This window comes from Chenopodium quinoa, unplaced genomic scaffold (assembly GCF_001683475.1).
Source record: "Chenopodium quinoa cultivar QQ74 unplaced genomic scaffold, ASM168347v1, whole genome shotgun sequence".
Lineage (NCBI taxonomy): Eukaryota > Viridiplantae > Streptophyta > Magnoliopsida > Caryophyllales > Amaranthaceae > Chenopodium > Chenopodium quinoa.
The window spans coordinates 2,552,081-2,575,574 of NW_018743574.1; the positions used below are offsets into that span (position 1 = coordinate 2,552,081).

Consider the following 23,494-nt stretch of genomic DNA (forward strand, 5'->3'; position numbering starts at 1 on the left):
GTAGGTAATTCATTGCCTTTGATCTTTGGATTTCGAGCAACGATTCTTTAAGTCAAAGACATTCTTCAATTTCATCAACTAATTTGCATAGGTAGCTGTCAATCTTTGACAGTGCAACATGTTAAGTTTAGTTTCCATTTTCCTTCAAGATGGCCGGATTAAAATCCAATTCGAGGCTTATTTTGGTTGAAACTCGTGCTTCTAGCAAAACTTGTCCTTAACTTTACTGAATTAAGAAATCTGAAAAAAAAAAAAATGGACAGCTGATTTGATTTCTGAAACATCTGCTCTGTATTTCTGTAATAGTGTGGAGGTTAAGAGGCTAAATTACTATAGTGAAGAGCTTTATGCAGTTTGTATACATTCTATAGCTAAACCAAATCCAAAGATGAATCCAAGTATATCGCGGTATTTTCAGAAAATAAAATAAAAGGGAAAAAATTGATCAAAAATCCTGGTTTAATGTAAGGAAGAAAGAGGAGTCACTTTAATAGCAGGCGGTGCACGAGCAATAGGCTCATCATCAGTCCAATTTGTCTCACCCCAATGCTTCAACATACCCTTCCAGTTGCACAATTTATCAATGCACTTCTTCATCCTCTTATCTTTAACCGCGATCTTCCAATGCCCATCACTGTAATTCCCTTTCTCAGCCTGCCTTCTATCCCACTCAATCTGAGCCTTCTGCTTTGTTCTCAACAGACAAAACTGCTGCAGGTTCTCTGGCATTGCATCATGCACTTTCCACCACCTTGCATGAGCTACATCACTCGCGAACTCCTGTAAGAAATCTGTATTCCAATTACAGTCATAGTCCTTATGGCATAACCATGGCTTGATACCAAGGTAGTGTAGCACATAAAGTATAGAGGGTTCTGCCCCAAATAGCCTAGTCTTCATTTGCTTCTTCTCTTCCTCGTCGCCTACCCAAAAATGCTTCAAAAAATTCATATGCCTAGGAATTCTGTGCCACCAAGTAAAAATTTCATTAAGGTATCCTTGATCACCTCCATTATATGATTCGATTTCATTTATATGATCCATAAGTAGCTGAAAAGTGCAATTCGAGGGTTCTATAACCATGACTCCCGAGTTAAATAGAGTAGCATCGTTTCCTGTGGCTGATATCTCCGGCATACTGAAAAGGAAGTCCATGTTCCTTAGGATGAGTAGATCAGCATCAATGAAGATGATCTTGTCGTAATCTGTTAGTTGCCATAATCGGAACTTACTGTAGTTCCATTCATTGTAGGCATCTTTTTCTGCTTTTGGATTCCTTATCCTTTGGATTGTCCTGATCTTCCATCCTGCTGCCTCAAGACCACTCCGATGGTAGTCACTGATGGACTCGTCGACCAAGATGACTAAGTCTCTAGTAGACCCTACCATTCGGATGCTCTGAGCTGCTGCTATGGCACCACAGACATAGACATGAGCCGAATGCAGGATTGTTGCATAAGCTTCCCGCCTTGGGTTTCCCCTGTATGACATCTCTGTGTAACAAAATAAAAAAAAAAAAGTTGTGAAATAATACTCTATTAGTCCTGCATTCAGAAATTAATGGCGCGACACAAAAAACATTAGTACAATGTGTGCATCATACCTTTGTCTTTGAGAGGAAGAGCAAGTTCACAAGAACCAACAGGAAGCTGAAGTTTTTCTCTCAACTTATTCAAGTTTGGCTTATACAACCATGCATTTCCTTCATGTTTAACCAACTCCTTACAACTAAACAAGTTCGGTATTGGGAAGCAGTTAGTGATGAAAAGCAAGTGAACAGGGTAATTCCCCTTGGCTGAAGTTGCAAGTCCAGCTGCTGCAAGCTGTAAGTGCAACCGCGCAACATCTCTAGACCAATTCTGCTGATCAACCTGACAAGGCAGCTTCACAACAATGAGGTCAAGGCGTTTCCTTGGTGGCTCGAGCTTTGGAAGTGAAGGGCAAAATGGTACATCCTTCTCTTCCTCCTCGTCGATCCATTCAGGATACAACGCTTCCCATGTTACGTTTTCTTCAGCATAGTCTAGGTTCAGGACAGTATGTTCAAGTTCAGGAATTATCTGGTTCCAGGATTTTATTTCATCTTTGTTAAAGTTTAAAAGGCCAATTGAATGGTACTCTTTTTCATTAAGTTTGTCAAGAACTTTTGAGATGTCATCCCAATTTATTTGTAAGTGTGATGTGTATCTAGGATCAGTACTACCCCATATCCATCTTTTCATCAAAATAGGCCTGCATTAATTAATTCAGAAATTTACATTAGCTTTTCTAATCAAATCCTCTAAATAAAACAAGTCAGAAGACTAACGAGCCCTTTTAACAGTGTGGGGTTGAGACAATGTGACAATTTTTTCGAGACACTTGTTTACAATCATGAGATCGACATGTGGACATACCGGGAGATGGAGTGTGACGATAAGTGGTGATGACCACAAAAGGCTGGAGAGTGCAAAAATATAGTGATGAAAGTAACAGAGACAATGATGAGTAGGGCAAGTTTCAAGAGTGGTAACTTGGTCCTGACACCCTTGTTGTCTAGGATAGATATGTTGGATTGTTTCTCGGTATCTTTTGCTTTGCTTCTGTGCAACTTCCTTTTGTAAATGTCTTCACTGTTAAGCAAAAAAGGGAACTCATTTAAGACATTGATATAGTAAGATTAAGCTACATTAACATCAGAAAGAATAATTTCAATCAACTCTACTAATAACCAAGTAAAAATATCGCTGTTGATCATTTTAATTTAGTATTAATAAGATGGTAAAGTTTACTAAAGTCTTTGGGTCTCAACGACACCTAGAAGGCTAGAAGATAGTAACATTGTACATGCTTATCAAATAGGAATGGATCGAGCGGAGAGGAATATAAGTAACATTGTAGTAAGTATTTTCTTTTAATGAATAAGGACGAGCGTAAATTATTTTATACATTCGAGAGTGTGGTACATGTTAAATAGTGCATTAGACATTATGCAAAAAGGAACAATGAGAACATTATGGATTGAAAAACATAAAGTTCAAAAATAACAAGATACGGAGTAATACATATCTACTCAAATGCACAATGTAACAAAAGGAGGGATTAATAGTTAGGAATTATTAATTTATTATAAAATGTCATTCATTTTCCCCTACCACCAATACCATGATACTTTCTCAATATATATTTTCTTTCTAAATAAATTTATGAAAATATTGAATGTCAAAGTTGTATGTCTACCTAATACATAATTGATCTTAAAACTAGGTAAAGGTTCACATTTGTTCACCATATATAATTTTTTATGTCCTATCCCATGTTGATGAAATATAAGTTTATAACTTCATAACTACCCTATTATATGCATACGTGTAATTTTTTTTATTTTTATTTTTTTGAGAAAAGCATACATGTATATGATAATTCATTAATATTACTATTTATAAAACTGTTGTTAAGAGTTGAGGGAGGAGGGTAAGAAAGATGGTCCACAAAGAGGATCGGGAGAGTGTTAATTATGTGATGTATAAAATTGTTTCGAAACACTTTTTAATGTGTAGTATAGATGTAAAAGATGTAATTGGGACTTATGAGTTAAAATTGGAGTAGAAATATCTTAAGAAGAAGAGGGTCATTTATCTTAGGGAAAACATTCATCAACTTCTGAGTTGTCCTTGACCTTACTGTTTTTGCTTTCAATATACTCATTGGATTTATATTATTGCTTTATTATTGCCTAACTTAGTTTCTACTCTTTCATTAACTATAATTCTTAATTAGCATGACCAGTTTGTTTAGTACCATAATGTGCAAGCAATCATTGGACCACATTACCTAAGCTAATTACTACTACTTAACCATAATTTGGATTTTAAAATGATAATTTTGCTTAATTATATGTACTACATACGTATTATTGATCCAATTTTTACGATGGGAAAATAAACTAGCTAGGGTTTGTAAGATTTGCTTGGTTGGCATTAAATCCATCAATCAACTTCGGTTTGTTCACTTCGTAAGAAATTAATTGATGTATGTGACAAAAAATATCTAGTAAGCACATAGTACACACATTATTTAGTGATATTGCATTTTTAGATTAACATAGAATTAGTAATTTACAAAATGACAAGTAATGAACTTTCTTTACCCAAAAAAATAAAATAAAATAAAATAAAAATAAAGACAGGGGGGAAATCTCAAGGTAGGTTAGCATGCAATGCAAGTATGTACGTAGTACATCAAAATATCAAATATTTCTTACTTCAATTCTTAGTTAATTTTACTCTTTTTATGCTTACATTTTGATTTTAGGACTACTTTAATTAAATTGACAAAAGACAAGTAAATACGGAGTAATTATAGTAAGTGATTTAGTAAGTAGAAAACTCACATTGATACGTAGGACCTTTGTCTAGTCTCATTTGGAGTAGTAAATGAACTCATTTTATTTGCTTCTCTTCTTCAATCTTCTACCTCCTCCTTCAAATGCAAATCTTAAACTTTTACTAAACAATTATATTGCATAACATTTTATAATTTCGGACAAATTCATCAAGTTCTTGGAAACTTTATCATATAATCTAGTGATATATAAGTTCGTTTGTTATGAAGAGCTTTTGTTAGCGCATCAAATCATAGGTAATGGAAATAGAGATGATCGATCGAGAAAGAGAGGAGAAGAGGGGGGTGAGTAATTGTGGTGGTTGTACAAGGATGAAGCAAAGCAAGAGTAGGAAGAAATGGTAGAGAACGTAGGACGACAGGAAGATGAATTGAGTCAATATAAGGGTAATGCATAGAGTAACGTCTACTTGAATTTTTCCTTTTTTTTTTTTAGTATTTCTTTTTTCTCTACACTAATCTTATTATTCTATGAAATGAAATGATCTATGTATAAATATGTAGTATTTCCATTTTCATGGTTGAATTTTTTTATACTTCTCTTCTTGTAAGTTGTTAAATTGTCATATTGAACCCCACTGATTAATGTACTACCTAATTTTAATATACTTAGTGACTTAGTGGCAAAATGTTTTTTCATTACTAATGTTTTTTATTTTTGGCAAACGTGTCTTTCTCAACCCTTTTTTGTGAGTTATTTTACCTATTTTATATTTGCAAATAATTAATTTATATTGTAATGCTATGAAAACTAAATCTAAATTTTTTAATTTTTTTTTTTTAATGTCTACTGACTACTTGTGATAAATAACACTTCAACCAGTGGCGGATCTAGCGGGGGTTCAGGGGATTCAACTGAACCCCGTTAGATCCGGGAAAAAATGGGTTTTTAAAAAAAACTAACAGAAAAACTATATAAATAATATTCAAAACAATCATACAATAAGTTAACCGCGCAGCTCAGTTGGATAGAGTAATTAGTTTTGGACAAAAGGTCTTGTGTTCGAGACTTAGTCTAGACATTAGATGCATTCTAAGTTTTTTTTTTTCTTTTCAATTTTCTCCTTTTTTTTATCCGACTCCTCAGTTTCTCTTTCTTTTCTCTCTCCTAAAATAATCTGTGTTTTCATTGATTTCTGAAAGAAGACCCATGTCTACAAAACCCATGTCTTAATTGCTCGAAATTTTCTTCGAATTTCTCAATTTTCATCTTCCCTGTTTTCTTTGTTTTTTTTTTTAATCGAAAATCCGCCATGGCACCATAGCTCTTCGAATTTCTCAATTTTAATCTTTTTCTTTTAAGTGTAAATTTGTTATTTGTTGTAGTTGTTTGATTAATGAATTGAATTATTGTCAATTATATATTGTTTTTCAATTGTATAATGTTAATTTAATACTGAATATGCTGTTTGTGAGTTTTTGTTTGTTGTTTTGTTATATTGTTAACTTTAATTGGGCAGTTTAGTACTCCTGAATTTTATTTATTTTTAATTATTATAGTCTGTGACCACCTAAAAAGTTTGGAGCATTTTTGGAATAAATCTAAAAAATCATCAATTTTTTTTAATTATTGTAGTGTTGTGTACTTGTGTATTGGTATTTATTTAAACACTTTATTTTATACTTGAATACCCGATTTATATCCGTGCATTCGGACATTGAGTGTTTGATAAAATTCGAACCCTCTATGTACAATTCCTGGATCCGCTACTGACTTTAACTTTTAAAAATTGTATTCACTGAATAATAATCGTATATGATGTTTTGTTACTCTTCTTAGATACTCCAATTTGTAGTAAATACGTCTAATTATGTACGGACTGTATAATAACATAGTATATTGTCAAAAAAAAAGAACATATATACAAGATTATACCCTTAGATATCTTCTACTCCGTACTATTAACTCATTTATCACTAGGTTTAACCAAAATGCATGCATAAATCAGCTCTTTCTGAATCCTATTGATTTGAGAACAGCACGACTAATTTATTTCTTTACACTTCATAATTCATAGATATGTAACAGCAAACTCGTAAGAATTATAATATAGGTCCATGCATAGTAGAATTAAAAAGTAACTAACTACCATGTCCTAGAACATTGATAAAGCACAACACTAGGTAGTATGATTATCAAAAGCTAGCATATGCCACTTTTAATGCATCATTGACATTTTTTAGTGTAAGATCAAACACCAAAAATCGAGTTGAAAGATGGACAAGTACATCCATTGAAGAATGAACAAACTCTTGCTCCTTTTTTACTTTTACTTTCCTAGGCCCCAACATCTTTATTTATAATTATAAGTTGGGTAAAAAATAATTGTTTTACTTTTTACATAAAATTAAACTCTTACGGTTTAGAATTAGTTGTTACATTGACTCGAGAAATTGCTAAAATTGTTTTTTTTTTTTTGTTATATTTGGAAGCCAATGTCACATCTTACTTACCAATAACATATACGCCAACCAATCAATAATCATTTTGTCTAAGGGATAAACATGACTTGAACATATACATCTTTTTGGGTCCAATTTAGGTTGCAAAAGTTATTGTTGGATGAAAATGAGCCTTTAAAGCTAAAGAGCTTGTCAAAGATTTGATTGATCAAAAGTAAATAATTAGCTTAATCAAGAACATCTAACTATTTTCTACTTACTCTGACTAAGAATTTAATTAATTTATTTATTATCTTTAACCTTTTTTTAATCATGAAATGAATAACCCTGATCCGGCCTTAACTTTATTACTATTTTTTTTCCAAGTATTTGTGAGGTAGCTAGGTATTTGAGAGTATTAGCTAGGGAAAGTTAAGGGAACCCTCACCTTCAAAATAACATCACTTGAAAAGATTCGAACTAATATCTTAAGGATCAGAGGTAAAAGTCTAACCAAATTAATTAAACTTTGCTTAATACCCCTTTATATCTTGTTTGGCTGTCAACAAATTCAATCAGATAATTTTGTCATTAAGAACTAATTAAGTACTTAATTAGAAAAATTGCATATAATCTAATCTTAATGAACTTTGTTGGTGAGATTGTGAAAGGAATGAAAGAGAATGGTAGCTAATAATTTGTTCAGTTAAGCAAGGTTAAAAAGGACAAACAAACCAAACCAAACTAAACCACTGATAATTTAATCTCATAATTATGATTAGTCTTCAAGTCTTAACTCTCAAGTCTAAACAGTGAACTTCATTTTCTTAGGATTAATTAGGTCCTAATCAAGTATCATATATAGCAAAACGTTACACTTGGCATTAGCATGTTAACTATGATGGCAGCCTTGCACCCATCTCTCCTTCCCTTTATTATATTAATTTTCTACTACTAACACAAACAATAATTAGGTTATTGTAGCAATATAAACCAATAAAATAAAGAATGTTTCAGCGAAAAATATAGAAATGTAATCATGAAACAGAGGGAGTATAATAAAAACCGCCAATATTGTACTTGTTTTAAAATTAATAATTCTTGGTACGATATGGTAAAAAGGAAAAAAAAATAAAAAGAATATTATAATAGGAGTAGAAAGGATACATAAAAAGTAAGCAAAGGTAGGAGAAGAGGATAATACGTGAAGACGTGAGACCGTATAAAAAGTTGTATTGAAAGCAAAGCAAAACCAACCGAAAGCCAATTGTGCCACTTCATTCATTCACTCCCATGCATGCTTCAATTCTTATTAGCTTACTTGCTTAATTAAGTTTCATATACAAGTATTATTCTAAAGTATGGTCAAGTGAGTCCATGAACTTTAAAGTTTAAACTAATGACTAGTGATACAAAGCAATAGAAAGTATAATTTTTTTTTCTTTTCTTTTAATTTTGTTTATTTAATGAAATTATGTTTAAGTGATGTGAAATTTATTTACAAATTTCAATCACAGTACAAATGGTGTTGGTAAAACAGAAAATGAACATCATAAGTTTATAGGTTGTTTACTATGTAATTTTCTAATGTGACTACTTGTAAAGACCTTATCAATAGGTAGGTGGCAACAACTCCTGAACAATAAGAAAAGAAAAGAAAAGAATAGAATAGAAAAAACGATAGATGGCAATAAGAAGATGATTTAAGTTATTTTAAACCGCACATTTTAGATTTTATTCAAGAATAGTACTGATGGTGTGTTTTGTTCACTTGTTTTTTAAAATTATTTGATCTAATCTAAATAATTGAAATACTTATTTTACTTTACTTGTAAATTGAACTTACCTAGATTTTAATAGCATTTATATGAAATCATCAAGACTAATTTAAACTAATTTTCCTAAACTATCATATCTAAACTTATTATGAGATATGTAAAAAAGATTGATCCAAAGATAGATTATTGAGGCAGAAAGAATTGAAGGAGACCAAAGAGCCATGCTATTCATATGTTTCTAAAAAGTAAAGCTGTCAAAAGTTGACCCGATTCGAAATATCGACTCAACCCTGATTATTAACAGACCCATCTGAACCCGAAAAAATGGTGACACAAACCCGACTTGAAACCAACCCTAGACCCGAGTATGTGAGACCCGAACGCGAACATGAACTAACCTGGAGATGACCCAACCCGAATGTAACTCGTAAATTATTGACCTGAACCAAACCCGACTTGAACCGAAATTGACCCAAACCCATTTTAACCCGTCAAAACCCAAATTTAACCTGACTTGTTACTAACCTGACCTGAATTTAACCCGACCCGTTCCTAACCCGACTCGAATTCAACCCAACCTGTTACAAACCCGACCCGAAATCAACCTGACTTGTTATTGACCTGACCCAAATTCAACCCGACTTGTTATTGACCCAACCCGAATTTTACCAAACCTATTACTAACCCGACCCAAAAATTCAACACGATCTGTTACTAACCGGACTCAAAATCAACACGACTTGTTATTGACCCGACCTAAATTCAACCCAAATTGTTCCTGGCCTGATTTCAAATCACCTTAAATGCAATCTGACCACCTTATTATTGTTTATCAAAGCATTTTGTACTTGTCTAGGGAGACCAAGTCAGTCCAAGCCAGCAAAAGAAAAGAGTATCATCCTCAAATTTAAGAGTTAAATATACTACCTCCGGTCCAATTTACTTGCAACAAATAAATATTTTATGTCTCACAAATAATACCCCTTTGTTGCGAGTAAATTGGACCGGAGGTAGTAGTATACATTTGTTGTATGGTCAAAGGAGATAATTATCTTCCTAAATTATAGATTATATATAGTTCCCTAGTATATATTGCCATATATATTATAGTCAAAGGATATAATTAGTTTGATGAAAATGATAATTATCTATCTATAATTAGTAAAACCCAAATATGACGACCTCACTTGGAAATGACCCGACTTGATTGTAACCTGCCAATTATTAACTTGAACATACCCGACTTGAATCCGAGAATGACCCGACTTGAAAATGACCCGACCTGATTATAACCCACAAATTATTGACTTGAACCGAACCCGACTTGAAAATGACCCGACCTGATTACAACCTGCAAATTATTACTTGAACTGAACCCGACTCAAACCCGAAAATGACCCGACGTGATTATAACCCGCAAATTATTGACTTGAACCGAACCCGACTCGAACCCAAGAATTACCCTAACCCGTTTTAACCCGTGAAAACCCGAATTAAACCCGACCTATTGTTCACCCGACCCGAATGTAACCCGACCTGTTATTAACTCGACCCAAACCCGATAAGAAGTATGACCAGACGTGACCCGACTAAAGCATGACCCAACCCAAACCCGACTAGTATAAGTTATGGAATTAATCCGAATTAACCCGACCCAAGTTGACCCGACCCACTTTTACCAACCTAACCCAACCCGTTTACCCGAATTAACAGCTCTACCCGAAACCTTCAAGATTTCTCAACAGGCGTGGATATTAGTCTTCAATTTTGAAATTTTTTGACTTTATTTCACCCGGAAATAAAAATTGTCGGAATGTTTACCATGGTCCCTAATACCCTCCGGGAGTCCAATTGGGTGGGTGGAACCATCCAATTTGCCTGTAAACGACCAATTTACCGGTTTACAACTTGCACCGATTTCATTAACTCAAGCCTACCACGAACATTTATGACAACATATAATGATCATATATGGTTCCAAACGACATTATATGACTCCAGAATGTATCCCATAAAATCTCAATGCTTTTCGACACCGGGCGCGAAACATTCGAAATTTCTTAAAAAAACGTGGATATTAGCCTTCAATTTTGGAATTTTTTTACTTTTTTCGCCCAGATATAAAAATTTCCAAAATGTTTACCATAGTCCCAAATACCCTCCAGGGGTCCAATTGGGTGGGTGGAACCTTCCAATTTGCCTTTAAACGACCAATTTACCGGTTTACAACTTGCACTAATTTCATTAATTCAAGTCTACCTCGAACATTTATTACAACAAATAATGATTATATATGGTTCTAAACAAAATTATATGACCCGGAGATGTATTCCCAAGAATTTCTAAACTTTTTGACACCGGGCCCCGAATACTCCAAAAATTCTCAAAAAGCGTGGATATAGCCTATAATATATTATTTTTTTTTGAGTTTTTTTGGCCTGAAAATAAAAATTGCCGAAATATTTACCATAGTCTTTAATACCCTCCGGCAGTCCAATTAGGTGGGTGGAACCATCCAATTTTCCTTTAAACGGTCAATTTACCAGTTTTCAACTTGCGCCGATTTCATTAACTCAAATCTACCACAAACATTTATGACAACATATAATGATCATATATGGTTCCAAATGGAATTATATGACCCCCAGATTATCCTCTATAATCTAGAGGCTTTACGACACCGGACCCCGAAACCTCAAAAATTTCTCAAAAAGCGTGGATATTAGCCTTCAATTTTGGAATTTTTTTTTACTTTTTTCGCCCGAAAAAAAAAATTTCCGAAATGTTTACAATGGTCCCTAATACCCTCCGAGAGTCCAATTGGGTGGGTGGAACCATCCAATTTTCCTTTAAACGACCAATTTATCAGTTTACAACTTGCGCCTATTTCGTTAACTCAAGTCTATCACAAACATTTATGACAACATATAATGATCATATATGGTTCCAAATGTCATTATATGACCCCGAGATATATCCCATATAATCTAAAAAAATCTAAAGTCTTTTCGACAATGGGCCTCGAAACCTCCAAAATTTCTCAAAAAGCGTGGATATTAGCGTTCAATTTTGGAATTTTTTTACTTTTTTTCTCCCGGAAATCAAAATTGCCGAAATTTTTACCATGATCCCGAATATCCTCCGGGAGTCCATTTGGGTGGGTGGAACTATCCTATTTGCCTTTAAACGACCAATTTACCGGTTTACAATTTGCACCGATTTAATTAACTCAAGCCTACTATGAAAATTTATGACAACATATAATGATCATATATGGTTCCAAACAACATTATATGACCTTGAGATGTATCCCATAAAATCTCAAAACTTTTCGACACTGGGTCTCGAAACATCCCAAATTTCTAAAAAAGCGTGAATTTTGGAATTTTTTTTACTTTTTTCTCCCGGAAATAATAATTACCGAAATGTTTACCATGATCCCTAATACTCTCCGGAAGTCCAATTGGATGGGTGGAACCATCCAATTTTCCTTTAAACGACCAATTTACCAGTTGACAACTTACATCGATTTAATTCACTCAAGCCTACCACGAACATTTATGACAACAAATAATGATCATATATATGGTTCAAAACGGAATTATACGACACCGAGATATATCCCCTAGAATTTCAAGACTTTTCAACACCGGGCTCTGAAACCTACAATTTTTTCTAAAAAGTGTGGATAATTAGCCTTCAGTTTTGGAATTTTTTGACTTTTTTTTTTGCCCGGAAATAAAAATTGTTGAAATGTTTAGCATGGTCCTTAATACCCTACGGTAGTCCAATTGGGTGGGTGGAACCATCCAATTTGCCTTTAAACGACCGATTTACCGGTTTACAACTTACATCGATTTCATTAACTCAAGCCTACCACGAACATTTATGACAACAAATAATGATCATATATGGTTCAAAACGGCACTATACGACCCCGATATATATCCCATAGAATTTCAAGACTTTTCGGCACCGGGCCCCAAAACCTACAAAATTTCTCAAAAAGTGTGGATATAGCCTTCAATTTTGGAATTTTTTCACTTTTTTCGCCCGCAAATAAAATTTGCCGAAATTTTTACCATGGTTCCTAATACCCTTCAAGAGTCCGATAGGGTGGGTTGAACTATCCAACTTGCCTTTAAACGATCAATTTATCGGTTACAACTTGCACCGATTTCATTAAATCAAGCCTATCACGAACATTTAATTATGACAACAAAAAATGATCATATAAGGGTCAAAACGAAATTATATGAACACGAGATGTACTCCCTATAATTTAAAGGTTTTTCGACATTGGGCCTCGAAACCTGCAAAATTTCTCAAAAACGTGGATCTTAGCCTTCAATTTTGGAATTATTTTGACTTTTTTTGCCCGAAAACAAAAATTCCCGAAATGTTTGCCATGGTCCCTATTACCCATCCGAGAGTCAATTGGGTGGGTGGAATCATCCAATTTTCCTGTAAACGACCAATTTACCGGTTTACAACTTGCAGCAATTTCATTAAGTCAAGCATACTACGAACATTTATGACAACATATAAAGATCGATCATATATGGTTTCAAACGACATTATATGAACTCGAGATGTATCCCCTGAAATATCAAGACTCTTCTACACTGGTCCCCGAAACCTCCAATTTTTTTTCAAAAAACGTGGATATTAGCCTTTAATTTTGGATTTTTTTTTTTACTTTTTTTCTTTCAGAAATAAAAATTGCCGAAATGTTTACCATGATCCCTAATACATTCCGGGATTCCAATTGGGTGGGTGCAACCATCTAATTTGCCTTTAAACGACATATTTACCGGTTTATAACTTGTACCGATTTCATTAAATCAAGCCTATCACGATCATTTATGTCAACATATAATTATCATATATGGTTCCAAACGTCATTATATGACCCCAAAGATGTATTCCCTAAAATCTCAAGTCTTTTCGACACCGGGCCCTGAAACCTCCAAATTTTCTCAAAAAGCGTGGATATTAGCCTCTCATTTTGGAATTTTTTGACTTTTTTTTGCCCGAAAATAAAAATTGCCAAAATGTTTACTATGGTCCTTAATATCCTACGGGATTCCAATTGGGTGTGTGGAACCATCCAATTTGCTGTTAAACGACCAATTTATCGGTTTACAACTTGTACCGATTTACCGGTTTAGAAACAAGAAGTTTTGGATTAATTAACCCTTTTTTACGTAAGACTTAAATTGACACTTTGTTAGACAACCCAAATGAGGAGGAGGAGAGTTTTGGCTCACAAACAAGGCCAAGGAGATTCTTTACTAAAACCAATTGGTGATAACAACTCTACCTTATAAAGTGGAAATAACTCTGCTCTTTTTCCAATATGGGACACTCATGAATGGGTTTCAATATATACATTACCAAACCCTTCAAAATATATATATACATATACACTTCTGCTATTAATATACACCTTTCTCTTTAAAATTTTGACCAATTAAGTTTATTAATATACATATACACTTGTACTATAATAAGCCATCTACACAACTTTTGGTAATTACTAACAACTTAAGTGCATCACTATAAACAAGGATTCACTACTTGAGGGAAACATTTTAGAGTCCTAAGATTAAGAATAATAGTTATAGTTTCTCGGATTTAGGGATTTTTTTTCTAGAAAGGAATCCGATTTAGGCGATTTTATGCACTGGTGTCTTTCATATATATATACATAAGAAATCATTATGATTAAACATGGGTGGTTATTAAGAATACATTAGCATTTTAATTTAAGAAAATTAAATGTAAAGAAAGTTATTCATACTATTAAATTATTCATAATTAAATGCATAAACAAATTAGTCACAATTAAAACTGAAATGACCAATACTTTGCTTTATTTTGGCACTCTACAATCAGGGAAAACAAGTTTAGATAAAAATTAACAGGTTAAGCAAAAATTTGTTATAAAAAGTACTTGTTTAATATTGCAGCAAAAATTAACAAGTTAAGCAAAAATGAATGAATACAAATGGATTATAAGCACCACCCATAAAATGAAGGTTTAATATTGCAGCAAATGTTTAGTAATTGAACCCAATAACCTTTAAATCTTTTAAATCCAATGATAGTGGTCAGGCCACCAATTTAGAAGAATCTAAGCCTAAGGTATTCCAGTCTTTTCTTTAAAAGATAAAATAAATAACTAAATAAAAAATCTCTTCATTAAAGGTTAGTGTAAAGATGAAGTTGACGAGTTAAATTTTTAACATTATCTAATTGTAGAAGTTGACTACATATATTAACAATTTAATTATTCATGCAAATCTAAGCAAGTTTAATTTGGACTTCCCTTTCACAATATTAATACTCTTGTCAAATTCTATAGGGAGTATATAAATAAATTGTCTTTTGTCTCATTAAAATTTTAGAAATGTAGTACTACTAATCTACTGTGCGTAGTGTATTTTTTGGTGTTCCACCTGACCACCCGGTTCACCTTTGGAGTAATCCGAATTCGAAGATCAGTTCTAATTAGTAAGCTCCCAATTGTTGTTGTGAGAGATCAAACATACAATCCTCCCAACCAAGTGTAGTCTCAATAATCACTACACCAACAACTAATTGGTATTATAAGTAGTTCATAGAAGTTCAATATGTTTTAGATTTGATTACACAAATAATTAATCTCGTAAGTGTTATAACACTTATAATCTTATATTCCCTTTTTTTTTAAATCATTATTCGAAGATTCTTTTTGTTTGAAAAGTTGAGTGGCCTGGGTAGATAAAAAGTAACTATCATGAACATTTTATAAATTAAAGTAATCTTATAAAAATTTATACAGTATTAATTTTAAACATATAAAAAAGTATGGACATTTGGAAAGAAAAAAAAAAGAGTAAATAAATAAGTTGAAATATTAATAAGTATTATGAGCAACAATGTGTACTAAAGCATGAATGACATGTTGTGGTAATTTAAAGTGCACAAATAGTAAAAAAAAGGATAAAATGGACGATAAAATGGTCCAAAAAAGTAAACGATGATCATATCTATTGATATTACTCTTATATAAATATTATTTGAACAATTATACCCTTTAAAACATTTATTTTCTTACCATCGCTCCTTAATATTAACTTTTTTAATTCATAAATTAGCTTGCGGATATTTATAACCTTAAAATGTTTGTTTCAATATTTTTCCTTATAAATGCTATCAACAATTAAATTTTTGACATAAAATTAAATTAAAAAAGCTTCTTGAACATAGCTAATTATACTCTGTGCATCACACATGTTAGCCATCCTAGTGTATTTTAAATAAAAGAAAAGTAAAAATCTCTCAATTGCACTTGACTTTCAGTGTGCCCGAGTGTAATTATACAATGTATTTTGGTAATGAAAAAACAAAGTGGATAAGGAATATACCCCCATAATCCAAAAAAAAAAGGCAAATATTTGATGAAATGATATGAAATAATAAAAGTTGTTTGTTTGGAAAATGGAAGGAAAAGAGGCCCCCTTTTTCCCCATAGTATTTGAGCCTCTAGTTTTATAAGAGCCTCTAGTTTTCCTATGTAACAGGTAAGAAAATTCTTGGAGGCCACCCCAGATATTTTTTAGTCAGAATCTTATGATATAAAATGAATTCTAATGGATAACATCGAATATTATTTGAAATTGTATTTTTTGTTGTACACTTGTAATTGATTATGATTTTTATAAATTAATTTATGTATAATATATATGTATTTTATTTTTCGATCTACTCATTTTTAGATCATATGATATGGCTTATTTTAGATTGGTATACAAACAAGGTCAAATATCATTAGGGGTTATATACATAAATACTATCTCTAATTCTTTATCTTATACCATAAGGAAGCTTTATTATACTAATAATATCCACATATTAGTATATTACATTGTATTGGGAAAATGCCAAAATTTGCGAATAGTGTGGCAGGGGATCCAAACCATGCATAGATCACTCATCCACCATTGATATACGATAATATATACTCCGTAGATATGATAAATTGATGTGAAATTTTATAAAAAGAAAAATTTATCACATTATTATAATAAAATTGAGCAACACAATTTATGATAACATAAGAAGATATCTTAGTGCAATCTACACTAAGGGTCTGTTCCGATTGACTGAACTGAACTGAACTGAACTAAGCTAAACTGAATTGAACTGAACTGAACTTATCTTATTAATTAGTGATTTTTAACTACAGATTAGTGATCTTTGATTATTTATTGATTATTTATTACTATACATATGTGTATATACAAATGTACATATTATTATTAATATTATTATTATTACTATTATTATTATTAATTATTGATGATTATTATTTATTATTATTATTTATTGATTATTATTATTATTATTATTATTATATATTTTTTTAATATTATTATTATTATTGTTGTTGTTGTTGTCGTTGTAATAAGAGCTTAAAAGAATGAAATTTGGCTTTATATCATTAGCAATATCATTAGACGTAAATTAAGAGCTGAACTGAACTGAATTTCAACAGAAGAGAACAGGCCCTAACAAAGATCCAATAAACATAACATTCTTTTGTAGAAATAACTACTTCCAAATCCTTGACCAACTAGTAATAAAACTTAGCTTGATAACCTTCCTAGATCTAACAAATAGGTATCTAAGCATAACTACAATATTGTTTCCAACTTTTTCATAGAGGCAAATAAGAAAAAAATTGAGAAGTTGAAAAATATAACAGTATAAAACTATATCATATTTAAACAATCTACAAACACACATGTTGGTTATACATGAACAATCACTTGAATTAGGTCTTTGAGTTTACAAGCCAATCTATGTGGAATCTTGAATGTGTTAAAATATTGGGGGAAATAGTTCTCTGTATTTTCTCATTGTATTTTTCCATTCATTCTCTTCGGCTACATTACAATATATATAGACAATAGGAATACCTAACCCTAATATTCCTGATTATCTTATCTTCCTAATATAATTATATTAGGAATATATCTCACATATATCTTTTCACAATAATATCTCATATGATATTATTCTCATAATATCATATCACAATCTATGTTAATTCCTATCTCAATACCCTCCCTCAAATCGGAGGTGTAGATCTCGAACATCCGACTTGGACATTAAAATAAAATTTGCATCATGTCATCATCGAGTTGCTAATCATCGAATGATCCACCGAAAATCACAAAAATAATCTTCTTGAACTCGATCAACATATATGCCACGTTATTCATCTTCATTAAAATCATCATATTTCTCCATGATCAACAATATAATTCGACAAAGTCACTTAAAAAATTGATTTTAGAAAAAAATAATAATAATTTGTGAATTCTAATTCTCACAATCTCATACACAAAAGCTGTGAACTCTGGTGCACAATATCTCACGCAAGTCCTTGACTCATGTTGTTTAAAAAAAATAATTAGTATTGTGAACTCTCGCAATAACTCTGTATTGGACGCAAATAATGAATACTGCGTGCAATTGATTACTCCTCTTACACGAATTCTCGTGTTTAAGATATTTTCTCCCTTGATGAGAACGTCATCCTTTTCGAACCCATCAATCAATATGTTAGATTTCGAGAAAACTCCTTGGGTTGGAGTGTGTACCATTGAATAATATATATAGTGTTACAATACTAGTCCTAACCCTGTTAGGAAACCTAGTATGATAAGAATACAAACTATATCACAAATATATACAAATATATCCTAGCTCTGCGACAAATATTATCATGATCCTATAATATCTATCACACCCCCGCAGTCGTAGCGGGAGGAGGGCGAACGCTAAGACTGCACCTGAATTCCAGAAATAATTCTCGTGGTAGGCCTTTAGTGAAAATGTCTGCGAACTGATATCTGGAAGGAACATGCAAAACCCGAACCTGTCCCAAAGCAACCTTTTCTCGAACAAAATGAATATCCATCTCCACATGTTTGGTGCGTTGGTGTTGTACCGGGTTAACAGAAAGGTAAATTGCGCTGACATTATCACAATAAACAATAGTAGCCTGCCGTAGAGGACAATGTAACTCAAGTAGGAGATTACGGAGCCAACATGCCTCTGAGACAACATTTGCAACGCCTCGATATTCTGCTTCTGCACTCGACTTAGACAAAGTATGTTGACGCTTAGATGACCAAGACACGAGGTTGTCCCCAAGGAAACAACAATAGCCCGATGTGGAACGTCGGGTATCGGGACAACCTCCCCAGTCAGCGTTAGTGTAAGTAATAAGTCGATGAGAAACAGTCGGATATAAATGTAAGCCGGGATCAATGGTACCCTGAACATAACTCAGAATGCGTTTCAATGCCTCAAAGTGAGGTTCCAGAGGATCATGCATAAAAAGACACACCTGTTGTATCGCGTAGGCAATATCTGGCCTAGTGAAAGTGAGATATTGTAGAGCACCTGCTAGACTGCGATACAAAGTTGGATCCCGAACCGGTGGTCCTACATCTGCACTAAGTTTTGACTTAGTGTCAACTGGAGTAGCTGCAGGTTTACATGAGCCCATACCTGCACTCTCTAAAATCTCCTGTGCATAATTTTCCTGTGAAAGTAGCAAATAAGAGGGAGTTTGAGTCACCGCAATCCCTAGAAAATAACTCAATGGCCCCAAATCAGTCATAGGGAACTCAGTTTGTAACTGAGAAATGATCCCTGCACGTAACTTGTCAGATGAAGTAGCTAATATAATATCATCAACATATAGAAGCAAATATGTCATATCATCACCCTGTCGAAAATTAAATAGAGAGTTGTCACTCTGAGAAATGACAAAACCCAATTAATGAGAAAATTTGCAAAGCGTTGGTACCAAGCCCTGGGAGCTTGTTTCAAACCATAGAGAGCCTTGCGGAGTCGACAAACATGAGTGGGTGCACTCTGATCAAGAAATCCTGGAGGTTGGTGCATGTAGACAGTTTCCTGCAAATCACCATGTAAAAAGGCATTTTTGACATCTAATTGATGTATAGACCACTTTTAAGCCATAGCTAAACTGAGAACAGTGCGAATAGTGGCCGGTTTAACTACCGGACTGAAAGTCTCATCACAATCTACACCAATTTCCTGCGACCTGCCATCACATACAAGACGAGCTTTGTGCCTTTCAAGATCACCATTAGACTTGTATTTATGCTTAAATAACCACATACAATTAACAATATTCACCCCCGTAGGCTTAGGCACCAATTCCCATGTCCCCGTATTAATCAAAGCACTATATTCATCAATCATCGCCGCATTCCAATTATGGTCATTTAAGGCTTGTTTATAGGATTTTGGAAGTGGTGATTTATGAAGGTGGGGACCCGAAGGTTGAACTGTGAGGTTACAATATTTCGGGTTTGGTTTAAAAATACCCCGTTGGCTACGGGTGACTCGGGGCGAGGGAGGTGGTGGTCGAGTGGGTTGTATGGGCGGTATGCCACGCATAGGTGGCGGGGAGTAAGCAACTATGGGTGTGATGGGGCTGCTGGCCGAGGGAGGTGTTGGCAGCGGGGTCCGCGGGCTACCGCGGCTGTGACAGGGCTGCCGCAGCCAGCCTGCGGAGTAGCCTGCTGGACACGGGGCATTGGTGTGGGAAGCAAGGCATGAGACGTGAGTCTGTGCTGCTGGGATGGCGACACTGGACTGGGTTGGCGACGCGGGGGCTGGGCTGGCGACACGGGTCTGGGCTGCTGAGCAGGTGAGACTTGTGGGCTGACAGACTCGGCAATTGGGCCATGTGGGTCTGGGTTGGTTTGTTGCGGGCTATGAAGAAAGGGATGCAACAAGTGGGGTGATGGTGAATCCTCACCTAAAAAATCATAATCATGACTACGGTAATGAGCTATATTTCCGAAAGGGAAAGTTGCTTCATCAAATGTAACATGACGCGATATGAGAATTTTATTTGTGGTGAGATCAAGACATCTATACCCTCTATGATCAATAGGATAACCCAAGAACACACATGGAGTTGATCTAGGAGCTAGTTTATGTGGAGCTGTAGCGGATAAATTAGGAAAACATAGACACCCAAAGACACGGATGTGATCATACGAAGGAGTCTTTCCAAACAAGGCAAAAGCAGGAGTATTGTTTTTAAGAGCTTTTGTTGGCAAAATATTTAGAAGATATGTGGCCGTTTCAAGAGCATAAACCAATACGAGGGGGGGGGGGGGGGAGAGACGCATGAAAGAGAATAGTACGCTTAATATTATTAAGAGTGCGAATCATACGTTCAGCTTTGCCATTTTGTGAAGAAGTGTGTGGATAAGAAAATCGGAAAAGCATCCCATGGTCAATACATTTTTGCTTAAAGGGGTCATTATCAAATTCCCTACCATGATCACATTGAAAACTTTTAATTTGACGTTCAAATTGGGTTTCAACATATTTTCGGAAATTTATAAAGGATTGGAAAGCTTGAGATTTGTATTTTAATGGAATGGTCCACACAAAATGAGTATGATCATCTAATAAGACAAGATAGTATTTGTGACCCTAAGCACTACGAATAGGAGAAGTCCATAAATCGGCATGTATAATATCAAAGGCACAAATTGTAGCATTATTAGAATTATCAAAGGGAAGGCGAGTATGTTTTCCTAATTGACATGAATTGCAAAATTGGGAGCCATGCTCCTTATTACAATGAATATGATTTTTAGATTTAAGAAAGCTAAAAACTTGAGCTCCAGGATGTCCTAGACGACTATGCCAAGTAGAAGGGGAAACAGCAGTGAGGGTAGTAGCAAGACAGGTTGAGGGAGTGGACTTGGTGGTTCTGACTGGATATAAATCTCCCAGAACTATCACATCTCGTTATTAGTCTCCCCGTACGAAGGTCCTTCACAGAAAAACCAAAAGGGTCAAACTCAATAGACATAGAGTTATCAGTAGTAAATTTACGAACTGAAATAAGGTTCTTAATGAGTTGAGGGGCTAGGAGGACATCACGAAGGATAAGAGGTGTTTTAGGATGGGGAAGGGAGCCATGACCATAACCTATTACTGGAATACGATGACCATTACCAGCTAAAATATGATTTTTAGTGCTTAAATTAAACAGGGGTAAGAGGTTACCAGCATTGTTCGTCATGTGAGATGTTGCACCCGAATCCACGTACCATTGATTATCGGGATTTGGAAGTGTCATTGTGGAGAATGAGGAAGCCAAGTCTGTGGGAGTTATGGGCTGCCCATATTGGGCCGTATAGGCCTGCTGGGGTCTGGGCTGTCCAAGAATGGACTGCTGGTGCTGCTGGACAGGAAACGGTGCTGGCGGCCTGGCCCAAGTTGCCTGCTGAGCCCATTACTGGAAGCTCGCCCATAACTGCTGCTGCGTTGGGCCTGATGTGTTGGGTGGGGTGGTCTGGGCTTGGGCCGATTGGTGCTGCTGGTTCTGGCCACGACCCCTGCCTTTTCCCTTGGGTTTGCCACCCCGCCCTCTACTGCTACTATCACGTCCACCGCCACCACCACCCCTGGCTTGTTGTTGTGGCGGTTGCTGCTGCTGGGCGGCTGCCGCGGAGGTGGTGTTGCTTGTTTGAGTAACAAAAGCCTGCCCGGAGTTCTCCTTTGCGGATTTTCGAGACTCCTCTAACAAGATACGTGATCTTGCTTCATCAAATCCGGGGAGAGGTCGAATTTGGGTGATGGATTGAGCCACTCCATCGTAGTCTGAGTCAATTAAACCTGCACAAAGGCGTAAAACAAGATTTCTCTCGGACACGGGCTGACCAACATTAGCTAGTGGATCTTTGAGTTCCTTCAATTTCTGACAGTAAGAAGACACATTGAAAAATTTTCAACAAAAAGATTGTTAAATTGGTTTTCAAGATAAGTTGCACGAATTTCACCATTATCTTGAAAAATATTAGCAAGTCTATCCCAGGTTTCCTGTGCCGTAGCATTCTTGTACAACACCATGCTTCGTAAATCTGCAGAAATTGTATTGTAAATCCACTTTTTCACAATCGAGTCAAGGCGGTTCCACTGCGCCGTTGTGAGGTCCGTAGGACGAGGGGATTTAGGATCAATATGGTCGATAACATTGCATGAGTGACAATGAATCTCAAAAAGTTCAACCCAACTACCGTAGTTCCCTTTGTCACAGTCAAGAATTTCGGGAACCTCATTCTTGATGTTGCTAATTGAATTAGCAGGGTGATAGTCATTAGATGGGGGAGGTGGTGGGGTTGGATTTTCATCATCTTTGGCCATTGTAAATTAAAGAAGAAATAAACTTGTCACTGAGAAAGAATCTTGCGGCTAGGTGGACAAAGAAACAGTGATGGAGGTAATGGAATCACCACGTGAGAAGGAAGGTAGCGGAAGAGAAAGGATGGGATCTTTTTAGAAAAAAACTTGTGGAACTCTAAAAAGATCTAGGCTGTGATACCATGTTAGTGGACCATCTCAACCAAAAGCTTAAGCTGATGGTTGAGGCCCAGGAATATGTTATATACTCCATCACCCCCCCTCACATGAAAGACCCTTTGGGCTTGAAATGTGGATGCAACACATACCCACCCATACCTGGTGCGAATCAATTCCACTTTGAAGGAGAGGTGGATGAGATTCGAACCCGTGACCTTTATGTCATGCTGGCTCCGATACCATGTTAGATTTCGGGAAAACTCCTTGGGTTGGAGTGTGTACCATTGAATAATATATATAGTTTTACAATACTAGTCCTAATCCTGTTAGGAAACCTAGTATGATAAGAATACAAACTATATCACAAATATATACAAATATATCCTAACTCTGCGACAAATATTATCATAATCCTATAATATCTATCACAATACAATGAGAACGTCTTTCTTTTCGAACCCGTCATATTTTTCTTCTCCTCTCACACAATCTCTCGTGTTTAAGGTTTTTCTCATTCTCTCACACGAATT

The 23,494-nt window shown here is 34.8% G+C and overlaps 3 protein-coding genes across 3 annotated transcripts; all 3 read right to left on the minus strand.

The window, feature by feature from the left end:
* Nucleotides 1-246: 246 nt before the first annotated feature.
* On the minus strand, nucleotides 247-5,090 carry LOC110682015 (UDP-glucuronate:xylan alpha-glucuronosyltransferase 1-like). Its single transcript, XM_021858219.1, has 4 exons — nucleotides 4,373-5,090; nucleotides 2,397-2,612; nucleotides 1,604-2,232; nucleotides 247-1,493 (listed from the first exon to the last, which is right to left on the minus strand). The coding sequence occupies exons 1-4, from the start codon at nucleotides 4,423-4,425 to the stop codon at nucleotides 460-462; spliced, it is 1,932 nt and encodes a 643-aa protein (XP_021713911.1). The 5' UTR covers nucleotides 4,426-5,090; the 3' UTR covers nucleotides 247-459.
* Nucleotides 5,091-18,163: 13,073 nt separating this feature from the next.
* On the minus strand, nucleotides 18,164-19,351 carry LOC110682017 (uncharacterized mitochondrial protein AtMg00810-like). The gene has a single exon (XM_021858221.1). It carries the CDS (start codon nucleotides 19,321-19,323, stop codon nucleotides 18,340-18,342), a length of 984 nt encoding a protein of 327 aa, XP_021713913.1. The 5' UTR covers nucleotides 19,324-19,351; the 3' UTR covers nucleotides 18,164-18,339.
* Nucleotides 19,352-21,897: 2,546 nt separating this feature from the next.
* LOC110681770 lies at nucleotides 21,898-22,808 on the minus strand. The gene is made up of 2 exons (XM_021857895.1): nucleotides 22,512-22,808; nucleotides 21,898-22,362 (listed from the first exon to the last, which is right to left on the minus strand). Exons 1-2 carry the CDS (start codon nucleotides 22,806-22,808, stop codon nucleotides 21,898-21,900), a joined length of 762 nt encoding a protein of 253 aa, XP_021713587.1.
* Nucleotides 22,809-23,494: the final 686 nt, after the last annotated feature.

Bases quoted from the DNA above. Each gene is read 5' to 3' on its own strand.
- LOC110682015 (XM_021858219.1), bottom strand. From the start codon at position 4,425: ATGAGTTCATTTACTACTCCAAATGAGACTAGACAAAGGTCCTACGTA. The intron at 2,613-4,372 runs GTGAGTTTTCTA...TTTGCTTAACAG, and splicing joins CAAAGGTCCTACGTATCAAT to TGAAGACATTTACAAAAGGA. The intron at 1,494-1,603 runs GTATGATGCACA...TTTGTTACACAG, and splicing joins TCTTCCTCTCAAAGACAAAG to AGATGTCATACAGGGGAAAC.
- LOC110682017 (XM_021858221.1), bottom strand. From the start codon at position 19,323: ATGACATATTTGCTTCTATATGTTGATGATATTATATTAGCTACTTCA.
- LOC110681770 (XM_021857895.1), bottom strand. From the start codon at position 22,808: ATGGCCAAAGATGATGAAAATCCAACCCCACCACCTCCCCCATCTAAT. The intron at 22,363-22,511 runs GTGTTGTACAAG...TCTTACTGTCAG, and splicing joins CTGCAGATTTACGAAGCATG to AAATTGAAGGAACTCAAAGA.